The 14680-nt window shown below is 29.4% G+C and overlaps 1 protein-coding gene across 1 annotated transcript in view; it reads left to right on the top strand.

The window, feature by feature from the left end:
• The window catches only part of LOC145162203 (flavin-containing monooxygenase FMO GS-OX5-like), a 36005-nt gene that overhangs the window by 6972 nt on the left and 14353 nt on the right, over positions 1–14680 (top strand). The window contains exon 4 of the mRNA XM_079081416.1: positions 1814–1896. Within this exon, the coding sequence (XP_078937542.1) occupies positions 1814–1896 (83 nt within the window). The remainder of the gene's footprint in view (positions 1–1813; positions 1897–14680) is intronic.

The following is a 14680-nucleotide window of genomic DNA, read 5'->3' as shown; positions in this document are numbered from 1 at the left end:
CCAACAACTCGACAAGTTCTATGAGTATACTAGCGACATTATTTCATCTTTAGGTAATACACGGGTCTTTGATTTTAGTTGTTGCAATCATATAACATTAAAAGAACACTATTCATTACTAAACAGTCACAACATTCTTTTCCCTTATTCTGCACCATTGATAGCCTGCACAATTGATGACACATAATTACCGATAAGAATTGGTGAACATACATCCACTCCTCATTTGTCATTACCAATATTACCTATGTTCATAATCCAAATTTTAGCATTTCATTTATTAGTAAAGTACCTAACTATGGTCTCTATTTTCCTTTCACCCCTTTTTGACTCTCTTTTGCATGATCGAATGACTAAGGAGACTCTTGAAAACACTTTTTAGAATTGGTAGGATGTTTTAAGTGGTCTATATTTGTCTTATAGAGTCATCTTTAGATTTAACAACCTTTACATAAATTCCATGTGACACTTAGTTATCATAAGTGAAGATGAATAAACCATATTGGTAACAAACAAATTTCATTCATGAGAATAAAATTCAACCAAACATAAGAAACAAATTCAATTCATATGAAACAACTATAATTTGTACCTTGAATTGTATTTCAATCGAATTAGGATGAAATCATTCTGTCGGAAAAACATCATTTTAATTAATTAAAAAATATAAGTTTTTTTTGTCTAATTTAAACATGTGTAAATCTAGATGTTTATTATCTAGTTGTATATTATATAAATGGATCTTATCTTCTCTTGAAGAGTGATATAACAACAATATATCACACATCCGTATTTGACCAAAAGTGAATAAGATATCCACTCTTAAACTAGGGTATTTGTAATAGGAAAATAAAAGGCTGAGAAAAAGGGATCAGGTTGTCAAACATAGGTGGGATGCCAGACTTTTAGTGAGTATATATGGAAAGTAGTTTCTAACCATCTATTTGAAAAACGTGGAAGTTATAGTGAGAGTACAACACATGTATATGTAGCGTAGACGCGATTGACGACTCATGTATGTATACACACTTTGTGTTTTTAAGATACTCTAAGGATCCCTTAATTTTCTACAAAGAAAGTGACAACTAGGATGCCTTGATAGCTCAAGTTATCTAAGGCTAGGCTAACCTATGCAAGTTGACTTCATGATTGATTGATTTCCAAGTTTGTGTTTCCATGTTTGTGTGTCATGGTTGGCTTGGTGATGCTATGTAGCAACTTAGGATGCCTTTAGGACTACCTAGGAAACATTATAATATAATGTTAGATTATTTGACAAGGTGAGTTTTGTTACATAGGTCTTCCTTGGCAACTCGATTAGCCTAATGTCAAGTTTGAATTTTTCGTTATGATTCCAATCTTAGGTTTGTTAACTTTCATTGCCAATTAATGGGTTAATAAGGAATTATTTTCCAAATAATTTTTGGTTGTTTTAGTTTTAACTCCATACCATAAGTTGATATTTTTTTTTATTTTAATTATACATTTCTTACACCATATATTAAAAAAAAATAAGAGAAACCACACAACAAATAGAGACTTGATATTTCATTTCACTTTCGGTGATTTTCCAGACAATGTTCGATAAAAATGTCAATAAATACTACTTTAGTTGTTTTAATCGAGAAACAAATACAACAAGACAAATTTGATTGGATAAAGTCCTATGAAAGAATTATATACATGCTTTTAATTACAAGAAATTTACTTTGTGAATTAAATTTGTGTATAAATACAAAGTAATATTATGTTATAAATAGATTACATGAATAAATGATTCTTGTTTTTATTTTCATATATGCACACTTGACAGATAAGTTATGTAAGCACAGATGGTACATTGACATTTCAAGATGGTTTATCTGTTGTTGCGGATGTTATACTTCATTGTACAGGGTAAGTACAAGTTTATCTTACTTACAAATGAGAATCACACAAATATTGAGAATCTTCATGAATTTCATTATTTACATGATGATGGAATTCATATGTGAATGATTATAATGTCATCGAATATGAATGAGAATGACCATTGATCATTTACCCATAAATTTCATTCATATGTGCATGACGAATGACTCTCAATATTTATTTAGATGTAATCTCTCTCTCTCTCTCTCTCTCTCTCTCTCTCTCTATATATATATATATATATATATATATATATATATATATATATATATATATATATATATATATATATATATATATACACACATCAAACCATGATTCTAATTGATGATTAATTTCTAAATTAGTAATATAATCTGAATTATAATGTACCACTAGATTAATTTTAATATAAAATTATAAAAAACTCCATTTGGAAGCTCAAAACTCTATAAAAGCTTATGATATTTCTTTTTAACTTGATTGAATGTTTTAACACCATGGCTTGAACTTTGTCTAAATCAAGTGTGAAACTTAATATATCACATAAATCGTCAATTCTTACCGTTTGTAATTAAGTTTGTTTCTTAAATTCAAATTTTATCAAATGTCAACTAAAAAAAGTGAAGTTTTTTGTGTGTTGATGTGCATAGACATGTAGATATGAAAATGTGTATATATGCTACAAAAAAATCACATTTTTTCCACCAAATGAAGTGTTTAATAAGCTACTTAATGTCTAATGTTGTTAAAAGAACATATATGTCTCAAAGTATTTAAAAAAACAATAGAAAAGTTCTCGGGTTTTAACGAATCTTTGAGTTCTCAAATGATCATATATATATATATATATATATATATATATATATATATATATATATATATATATATATATATATATATATATATATATATATATATATGCTTCTGATTGATGATTAATATCTAAATCAGTAATATAAACCAAATTATAATGTACCAGTAAATCAATTTTAACATAAAAATGTTAAAAACTCCATTCTAAAGCTCAAAGCTCCATAAAAGCTTATGATATTTATTTTTTACTTGATTGCCTGCGTTAACACCATGATCTATACTTTGTGTGAATGAATGTTAATTAAACTTAATATACTATATCATGTCATTTCTTATCATTTGTAATCAAGTTTGTCTCTCAAATTCAAATTTTATCTAAAGGTAAACTATTTCACATAATCTTTTCCTTCAGTTCAACTTCTTTAATTCATTTCATTTTATTTGTCAATACTATAATTTCACCTTTTACACATAATGGTTACTTTGATTTTCTAAGTTCCTCATGTACTCTTAAAGAATATTCTTTCTTTTTAGATCCATGGTTGGAAGCTTTTTTCTTATGTTTAGCTCAAAATGAAAAGTAATGTCTTTATAATAATTATATGTCGAGATGAATGTACTCCTCACTTTTAATCTTACATAAATCATCTCACTTAAATCTTATCTTAGACTTAGTTCATCGGCAAAGCTAAACACAAATTTGAAAGGGTCCTCACATTAGTTTAAATCAATTATTAGGTGCAACCAACTTCAATACATAATGAAATATTTCAAAATTTTAGGAAACATCATTCATTAGGTGTACCTTAATAATTAAAGTTCCATTTTAGTTATTACAAAACTATAAGTTATTTAGATGTTAAGCATATAATTTAGTATATATTAAAAATCTTTATATCCTTGGTCAAAATAATAATGTCAAAAATATCCTTATTTTAGATGTTTAATTTAACAAATAAGGTTATCTTGCCCTTATTCTTATATGTACATCTTGTAGTTTATATCAAATTTGAACTATAATGGTAAGATTTTTTAGCATCAGGAAAGAGAAATCATCTATTATTTTTACATTTATCAACAACCATGACCATTATTCATCTCATTTCGTAACATGCGAGCCTAACCAACTAAGGGCAATTTGGTAATTTTGATACTAATATAATCGGATAAATTTTTGTACCAGAGTTATTTAGTGGATTGAAACCAAAAACACCTAAAGAAGGCGATATCGGTTGATCAAAAAATAACCCCTACAATTAGCAAAACACGATTTAAATGATCAATTTACTCAAATACAAACATTTACACAATGCTTTTGTCAAATATAAACATTTACATGATGTTTTGGTCAAATATACATGACAATTTGATCAAACAGAAACATTTAAATGAAAAAAAAGTATAAAATAAAACAAAATCATTTTTGACTCTAAACATTTTTTAGAATAAATGTGCAAATACAAAATAATGACTTCTTTTACTTACAAATAGCAAGATTATTCCAATTTTCAATTTTGACTCTATATTTCCTTCCATGAATGACCAATACTCAATGATTCAACAAAACCACATATAGGTGAACAAATTTTTCCAAAAGACTGTAGCAAATCAATTCATTTGCAAAAGAAAATAACCACACAAGGGATCAATCTAAAACAAAATTGATAGTTCCACCATATAAGTACATCGATCTGATCACCCTCCGATACCACCTGAAGGCAAGTGATAGAGCATAAAATTTGATTAAGTAAACAGGACTGAAACCATAACTTTAGGTTTGATTCAACTTTACCAAGTAGAAACACTGTTGACCAGATTTTTCATTGAGGATTTTTGTCAAGCAGCTGGTGTTCAAAAAAAAAAACATAAAGTTATATTCCATAAGTGAATTCCTATTCTAATAACAAAGGTCAAATCCAAATAAACAGTAAATTAGCACAATATAAGAATGTCACACCTTTAAAATCAATAAGATTCAAAAACACTAAAAAAATTGCAAAATTAAGAAACAAATGGTGATGACAAGAATGAAAAACTCACTTGTTTCTTAATCATGCTAAAACGAAAGGAATTTCGTGGATAGGTGTTGCTCTGATTAGTCTAAGAAGTATTCTTGATGTTTCATCTCCGTCTTGAAGCCCCGTCAATGGTTGAGTCGAAGTTTGGTGGCCACCTGTTTTCTTCTCCATGCTTATAGCTAAATAAAACGACGAAATTTCTATTAAAATTGATGAGAAATCAGAAGCAGACAGAAAAGCACATGATTTGATTGCAGAAAATGGAAGTGAAAGTGTATACACGAAGGTGGTCGTCTGTCATACCCCTCGGATTATTTCCCTTTTCTGCGTCTGTCATACCCCCTCAGATCGCTTCATTTTCGAAATCCAGACCCAAGCCAAGCCACCGAGGGTTTTTTTTTTCCAATCGAAAGGTACGCAGACGGAGCTAAAGTTCCCTAAAAATCCTTGATCCCGGAAACTTAGGGCAACACAGAGCCAAGTGTAGGATTGTTGATCGGATATCCAAAGGAAGATATGAAGAATCGGAATCAGAGAGTCGACAGAGTTTTGAGGAACAATACATCGACCCCTACGATTGTTGTTGTTCGTCTTCCTGGTCATCGGCGTACCCATCTGGAAGGTAGGTGAAATAGAAACGAAGGGGTATCGAATGGAGTGTAAAAGAGCGTTTAACTTTTGTCGATTTTTGTTGGATGATATATATGGCGGTGGCGGTGCAGCAAGTGACTGGGTGAGGGAGGCGGTGGAGGGACCAAATCTGGTATGCTTAAAAATTTAGGCGCGAGGGAAAAATCGGCAGCCCATATAAGATACGCGCCAAAACTGTAAAACAATAGAAAGAAGAGACGGTTGTTGACAAAAGCCGAAAATTGTGTGGCCAAAATCCTAAACAGCAAGACTTTAGGCCAAAATCCTAAATAGTGAGAGTTTACTGTTCTTAAGTGTCCTCTCAATTTATTATATATATAATTATTTATAGTGATCATCTTTAAAGTTACATTTCATCTATTGCTAAGGACTAGTAATAGTTTTGTGACATAATTTCATCCAAAAAAATTTAGTTACTTCATTTATTCACAATGTTCTTGTATAAACTAAGAGTTAATTCTAGATATCAACTACAACTTTAGCACCTAGAGCCTAAAATATAAAAGTAAGAAATGACAGGTCTAAGATCTTAAATCCATGATAATCAAATATTAATCTGATCACTAGGTTCATCAAGGGGTTGGCTAAAAAGACACTCATTTTTACCATTTAGACAACCCTAATTAATTTTGAAGTATTTTTATTGGTTGAAATTGCATTGTTTTCCGAAAAAACTGATTACAAGTAGTTTATTATAGGTTGACTTTTTATAAAAATGATGAGAGAGTGTCTAAGGGGTGTCTTATTAGCAGCACCCGTTCATCAAATACTAAGGCTAAGTTTTTCTAACCATAAAACATGTAGGTAGGAATTTCTAGGATTAAATCCTATACTCATGATAACCGTCTATTCAAATTCAATACTTGAGCAGTTGAGCTTTGTGGTTTAAATCCTATACTCATGATAACCGTCTATTCAAACATGTAGGTAGGAATTTCTAGGATTAAATCCTACACTACTTTAACTACCAGGTGCACTTAAACCAAAGATCTGATATCGATGAAACACCCCTCACATGAGATATTTTACACAATCTTTTAATACAAAGGTTTCAAATTGTATCTTTTAAAAAAGAATACATTTATAGAAAACATTTTGTGGATAAAGGTCCCCAAGCGATCATGCCCTTTAATAGTTGTACATATTTACTATGTCACATCATATTAGGGTACAAAAGTGGCTAGGAGATAAATGTAAAGCAAACGAACTTATATATATATATATATATATATATATATATATATATATATATATATATATATATATATATTAAATCTTAATTACAAAATCTTATATGTAGCACCCTATCTTTTATCATCCTAAACTAGCATGAGTAATTGACATTATTTTCAATGACGTTGTGTCTAATGGAAAAATGGTCCACAAAGTACGATATATATACATGTCTAATATAGGGGTTACAAAAACATCAAAATCCCTAGAGAGGCACTATATTACAAAATGTTAACTAAGATCAAAGTAGTTTAACTAATGCTTTCCCTTGCCAAACCTTGGATCCTTTATATTCGTCAAAAGAATCATATAAAAAGATTATTTTCACTTATTTCAACTCGGCACCTGGAACACATGTCCATATAATAGAATATATAAGAGAATAATAGTTTGAAAGGCATTATATTACAAAATGTTAACTAAGAACTAATGTTTTCACCATTACTTCTTAACTATTTCCATTTCAAGCATTGTATATTAAACTATTATGCAACATCAACAAATATACCATTCATTAAATATTATGTACACCAATATAATTTTTATCAATATATATATATATATATATATATATATATATATATATATATATATATATAATGTAAGTATAATGTATGAGTCCAAGTGCAATGAAATTTAAGGATCTAATTAACATTGCTTATCTCTTAACAATCATCCCTTAATATAGTACTTTGCTCCAACTCCCAATATTGGCACTGTAACGTCCCAACAATGCTAGATAAAATTTTGTTTTTAAATCAACCAAAACATTTGTTCATTACTTTCAAAAATAAAGATAGTATCAAAAGTATTTCTACTAACATCAGAGTAGTAACAAAAATCATAAGTATGAAATCTCCTGGGGATGCGATGCAATCATGTCGAACTCTTCCCCTTGGAACCAGAAGTACCTGAAATATTTAAACCATAAAAACGTAAGCACAAAGCTTAGAGAGCTCCCCAAAATACCACATACCATACATAACGGGTCTATTTCAACCCTAAGAAGATGTTATGGGACAAATCATATGCTTACCCCTGCCATGGGCCAAATCATGGTCTTTACTTGTACAAGTGCCAGAGGCCAGATCTTGGTCTTCCATATAATTTCCAGGGGACAAATCCTTGTCTTTCATGAAAATGCTAGGGGTCAAACCTTAGCCTTCCATACAAATTCCAGGGGCCAAACCCTGGTCTTCCATGTAAGTATCACAAAGACAACTAGCATCCCACATAGTATAGTGAGAAAACTCACCTTGAAACGAAGTCGTCAGCTAAAAAGCTCACACAGCTGGAAAGCGGGTGCTACACGCTTCCTACAGAACCATACAAGCTAAACCATTAGTTTACCTTCCAAAACTATCAATTTTACTAAAAGTCAAAGATCAAAGTCAATGGCCAAAGTGAAAGCATTTGACCTCCACTTCGTGGCTAACCGATGGCCACGTCGTGGTGACGTCCAACCAAAACTGCCGTGATTTATCCCTTTATAGACATGCATGACCCATGCATGTATTCCACTTTTATAGGTAAAAAAGGTAAAGAAGATGGTCTAACTTCATGAAAAACTCTGAACACTCCCTCAAATTCGATATCCATAAGGTATATTGCTCTAGGGACTATGGAGAGCCATAAAGTTGCAAACTTTATCTCTTCTAACCATTCAAAATTCAGTTATAAAGCAAAACATGACATGAAACCTAGATCTAAGAAGAGATCATCAAAAAATGAAAGTTTGAGGACTTACAAGGAGTCCAGAAGATACACACAAAGATGGGGATGGATTGCTTGTTGGATCTATGCACCAAACTTATTTCTTATTCCTTCAAGATCACCAAAACTTGCAAAATGAGCTCCAAAATCTTCAAGGAGGTTAGGGTTTTCTCAAAGGTACATTTAGGAGGTGTTGGAGGCTGAGGGTGGAGGAAACCCTAGCCATCAATTCCTTTAAATAAGCCTAAGCCCGAAAACTTAGGGTTTGCCCAAGTGCAGATACCACATCATGGCCAATATAATGCCACGTCATGGCGTCTAAACGAGATATGCATCTCATGCGATCCATGACACATCGTGGTGATACCTCCACCACGTCGTGGCCATCTAAAACTCATAAATTACTAAAATATTCATACCTCAAAGGACCATATGTTATAAACACCTTATTTTAGATCTTATTCCCTTGGACTGTCCTAATATTTTAGAATGTGTTTAATTTAGAAACTAGAAAACTATTTTGGGAAGAGAGGTACCATTCCAGTAGTGTATTAGATGGCTTCTAGACAAATAATATATATTTCATGTAAGTCACACACTATGATGTACAAACCAATCCCATTTTCTTTTTAAAAATATTCATTTGGAATGTGTTGGGAAAATATCACCAAGTACTCAACTTAAGAGGTCAAAGTTAAGTAAACCTCAAACTTCAAGCTTACAATTGTCCTTCATTGGTTCCAAATAGGTTCATATGTTTAATCATACATATTATGTATCTAATACTTCAAAAAAATGTTAAACTAGCACCCTATGCTAAAACCAGTTCATCATTCTGTTTTTCCATCTTTTGGCAATCTAATAAATTTATTTAATTCAGTTAATTGAGGCTAATACCTTAACATAACATAGTTCATATACTTGTACCAATGCTACAAAGTTATTCTAGTAATTCAATACTTTAAAATTCTTGTCTGCTTTTATCATACAACTATGTTCCAATGTCATATTTGTAAATGCTTGATACCAATGTGATATACATATTTAATCTAGTTATTTTTCTCATTTCTATATCTAGTTACATGATTTAATACATAATCCTAAACTTGACATTCATTAGTCAAATATTTACCTTTCATTCATGGATCTATTCCAATAATCAAATATATATTATCATATAACTGAAAAATACAACTAATATTATATATAATTCATAACCAGTTGCAACTTACATTCACACTTTAACCAAATAGAATTCTAATTAAGGCTCTTATCCAATTTACCAAAATATTAGAAATACAAGTTTCACTCTTGATATTGTAATAAAATCACCTGTCAAGATTACCTAAATTGTTTTTAAGCAAACTTTTATCAGGAAAATAATTTTAGTTGACATAAGGGTTTATGAGAGTACAACCATGATGTAAATAATGGTATTTTAACTTAGCCCATGGTAATATATACTTGATTATTATGTTCAAGGATTCCACAAATGCTTTGGGTTTAATACATACCCCAATCACATCTATAAAACCATTCAAATGTAAAAATTAATTTGGTTTACCTTTAATCAAATGCTAGGTTTTGATAGTATTTTTTCCCTTTTAAAATTAATCCTTACATTAAACAGGAAGGTAAACATACATTTTTCACACCATGGGTTGCACACACAAACTTAGAGAGGCTTTGGTAGAACAAGGGTTAGTTTTTTGGTCAAATAAGGGTCAATTGTTAGACACATCATCACTTACATGACCCCTACAATGTTAACATGCATCACTCATTCTCTTTCCTATTTGGATTTTATTGGAATGTAGATCGAGTTGTACATGGCCAAAGGCTTTACTTGTATAAGTAAAGGGTTGGAACTACCTTTATTTTAGACCATGGTACCCTTAAATGGCCCATGCAAACCCTAGAAATCTTTAATGAACAATAGGTACTTCAAACACGTATAACTTTGGCATGTTATATCCAAATGATATGATTCCTTTTGTTATGCATTCCTTCTTATATTAGATTCATGTTGGAGTATTTAAATTATTGATTTAAGGCATTAAAACATGATTTCCATATCCATTTCTAAAAAGGTATCTCACATGGAAATTCTTTGTTTATATTTCAACCAATGTACTTATAAACTACTCAAGACTCGTATGAATAGTTTTATTAACTATTTTTCACTACATATAACCTCATTTTAAGGTTCCTAACTGGTTCTTTATGTATGAAAAGCTCTTTTTAGGTATTCTTGTGCCATTACTTTTTTTGTTTTCTCAAAATCAACCTAAGTAACAATCATATTATCATATTATATTTATAAAGGAGGCATTTTTCCTATCACCTCATGCATTTGAAACCCCCACTCAAATTTCCAAGCACCTCATGCATTCGAGACCCCCACACCTTTTCACCGTCAAAGTAATTAATCACACATTATGAAAAGTTTTATCACTTATATCTTATCAGTTTATTATATAGTGTATGTTTCACATTTTAATAGTAATATTAAGTGTTTCTTAAAAGTTTTATTTAACTTATTAATAATAATAAGTGGTTTAAAACTAAAGAACAATAATTTTAAATGATAATAACATCAATTTATAAATTACATAACGTTAACAACAAATAAATTGTATTTTAAATGAACATCATTATTGAAATTAGAAAATAATTGAATAAGTAAAAAATTTAAATTAATCAATCATAACAATTGTTAAAAATAATAATTAATAGATAATTATATTTAATTTTATTAATGAGGAAGGTGGGTTGATGTCAATAAATAATATTGTTCAAAATATTATGTCAAAGTTAATGTCAATAACATAACCATTTTAAGCATATATTTTTCAACATTTTAACAATATATTTTTAATCTACACTGTGCAACGCGCGGGAATTCGTCTAGTACTCTTTATATAATCGTCATCTCTTCATATTATTACATGTATCTGTATTCCATTATCATAAATTTGATATAATAACAGGTACAAACCTCATTTTCATCATTTCAAATCGTTTAATCCATAATAAGGTGTAATACGTTTGTAAATCCACCTTTTGGCCCATTTGAAAATATAATAACATTATACTTTAGGAATTTATCCAAACCACCTTTTGGCCCATTTGAAAATATAATAACATTATACTTTAGGAATTTATCCAAACCATGTTCTTATCTTCATATTCTTGTATCTATATCATCCTATTATCTATAATAATATATTTTATTATTATCTTCAACTTACAGTTTTAACAAAAGTTAGAAATAATGCTGTAAACAAGCATTCTTCTTAGTTTTCTTCCAATATTTCTCTTAATACTTTAGCATCTTTAAGTTGAAAACTTTAGGATTTTACAAGAAAATGTCCCAATGGTAAATTCGACATTGTCTTCAACTAAGTATTTCAATCTAAATACATATGAAAATAAGCAAGGTGTGCATGGGAAGCCTAGTAAGAATTGTCGGGGACAACTTTTAAGGGTGTTGGATAAATTCCACAATCCCAACCCAAAGTCAAACCCCTAATAAAAAGGTTTTAAAAAGATTAAAATATTTGTATAGATTTAATATTTATGGAAAAACTTTCCAAAGTTAAGCATTGCAAAACAACATCAAATTGATCAATAGTAAGTAAAATGTTTAAAAAGAAATCAATGTGTATTCTTTTAATCCTAATATCTAAGTCGATCTCAAAGTCCAAATCTCATAACGATAAAAAAGATTAGGTCTCGTATATACATGAGAAATATCACACACTAATCTTCCAAGTCATATTTAAATCCACTTTCAAATATGTATTAATGAGCCATTAAACTAGACCATGCCCGAGGTAGAAAATCACACATGAAAACAAGGTTATTATAGAATGTCGTCACACTTAATCAAAGTTTCAAAATGTCTACCTATGAGTGCTAAAAAAATCTCAACCTACCCATAAGTAGATTCATAGGTTCATGATCAACATGTTATTTCCCAATACGTGAACTCTTTAATAAATATTTTCATGAATAACATATAGTTTCTCAAGTAGAAACTGTACATATAAAATTAAATCCAGGAAACTTTCGAAGTAAACTATATAATAAGGACATGTATTATTGGGTGACAAACTCAACTCAATTGTATTACCTATTCTAATATACTTCCAATGATAAGTAGCTTTTTAGTTTCCAAATAAGGACAATATTAATTGACGAATTAGTTAATGATTAACTTCTAATTGTCTTAGATCAAGGTACCTAAACATTCTTATCATGTTTTATTATCTAAAGACTAGATACAACTTTATATAAGCCTTTAGGGTTTTTTGGGATTTCCCTGAAGAGTACATAAGTCATGTGCATTATAGACAATTGCATGGGCCGTGTAATTTATTCTTGGGGTAATAAGACAATCATGTGAAAAAATGTCATAACAACATCCTTCTTTGTCAAATTTGATTCTAACACTTCCAACATTGATTTTAATGATTCTAATGATTTTCTAGGTTCAAGAGACTTTTAATAAAGAAATAATAATCATAAATCACAATTAACATAATCAAATCATGGATTAAAGTGATCATATTATAAAATCCATTTTAAAGATTTAAAACTCCAAGATGATTAATAGATTAGGTTTTGATTTGCATCAAGGATGATACTAACTAACTTCTTATCATAATGAAACCATTTTAACATCACGAAAATCAAGATTAATGAATTATATTAAATTTAGAAAATTTCTACTTCAAAATGTAACACAAAGCTTGATAAATCAACATCTGCTTCATTTAATGACCTAGTAATTAATATTCTATTAAAAACTTTAAAACATTATTCCAACTTCTTATTAGTTTCTAAATACTTAATACAATCCAAATAGACTTAATACAATCCAAATTCTTTTGATGAGTTCATTATTTTCAATGCACAAGTTTCAATATCTAATGTTGATTCCACAAAGCTAGTGTGTCAAAACCACGTACGAAGCTTCATGAACTCAAATTCACTTGTAGGAATGGAATTACATTAAGTGGGTATTTGGTTTGCAAATTGTTTGAAGTGGTTTGAAATTTGTAAAGTGAATTGGAGTTTAAGGGTTTTGAATTTGAAAGAATTCTATTTTATCACGTGTTGTTTTTGGCACAAATGGAGTGAATTTTAAATCTAGTCTTCTCAATATTTATGGCTGGTTTGTACCATTTGTCAAAGGATTTGGAACTTAAATAACGACAAATGACGATTGTTAAAATTGACATTTTTTTCATTTAAACTATTGTTAGGTAGATATAAAATTATAAATTAGCTTTTTAGTTATTTATTTTTCACACAACTTTTATGTAACTATTTTTCTATTTCAAATCAATGTAAAATTATAATAAATTGTTATATTCTGTAATTAAATCACCATTTCTTAAATTTGACTATGTATTCATGAGTCATTACCCAATAGGCGATTCTTCAATTTCACACCTTCCAGAAGATACATCATGAATTGTTTTTTTTAGCCAAAGATATTCACGAAGATGATGAATATGATCATTTTAACCATATGGCAATTTGAGAAATTTTAGAAATTATAGGAGAAGTAATTTAATCAACACACAATAAAACCTTAACCAACACACACAAAATTTTAATTAACTAACGAGGGATGCACAATAGAAAAAAGATAAAAATCAACAATACACATGAATCCAAATTATTTATCAATCAAAATCAACAACAAAAAGAAAAAGAACCAAAATTCTTGAATATAATTTAACTTTTGACACGACCCTTTTTGTTATTCCAGTTCTATAGTGAAAGATATTATACATCAATCAACACATAATACATATGCAGAGTATCAACAAACTAACCACGTAGAGCATATTATAGTGAAACAACAGGAACAAATTGTAGATTTGAGGAAGGAGTATTCATCAAGCTTGAAATACATATAGAAAGAGCAGTCTTTTTAATAAAATTATAGGTACAGTTTGTTCAGTTTAGGGTTAATTACAATAAACACATAATGTGGAGTTGAGGATGGAAGTTATGGGTTTTGTTTGGTTGAATTTAGAAAAGAAGTGTTTTTGTGTAAGTTTAACATTTTATAGAATGAAAAAAATTTATGTACTTTGATATGTAATGCCTGCGTTTCTTGGCTAAACATTAGTATGATGATTTAATAGTTAGGGTGAACAATTATAACATATTTTGAAGTAATAAAGAGGAATTATTTGAGTATTATGGTATTTATGTGATTTATGTGCTTATAACGATATAATAAAATAATAATAAAAATATGCGTCAAAAATAAAATGAAGATTTGACCCAATATCTTTAAAGAAAGTTGAAGTAGTCGTAACAAGGATTTTGGGGATATA

The sequence above is a fragment of the Lactuca virosa genome, chromosome 1, assembly GCF_052849685.1.
Source record: "Lactuca virosa cultivar CGN04683 chromosome 1, Lactuca_virosa_CGN04683_v6, whole genome shotgun sequence".
In the NCBI taxonomy this organism is placed as follows: Eukaryota; Viridiplantae; Streptophyta; class Magnoliopsida; order Asterales; family Asteraceae; genus Lactuca; species Lactuca virosa.
The sequence above is the reverse complement of the archived record's forward strand: the minus strand, read 5'-3'. Positions and strand labels throughout refer to the sequence as shown.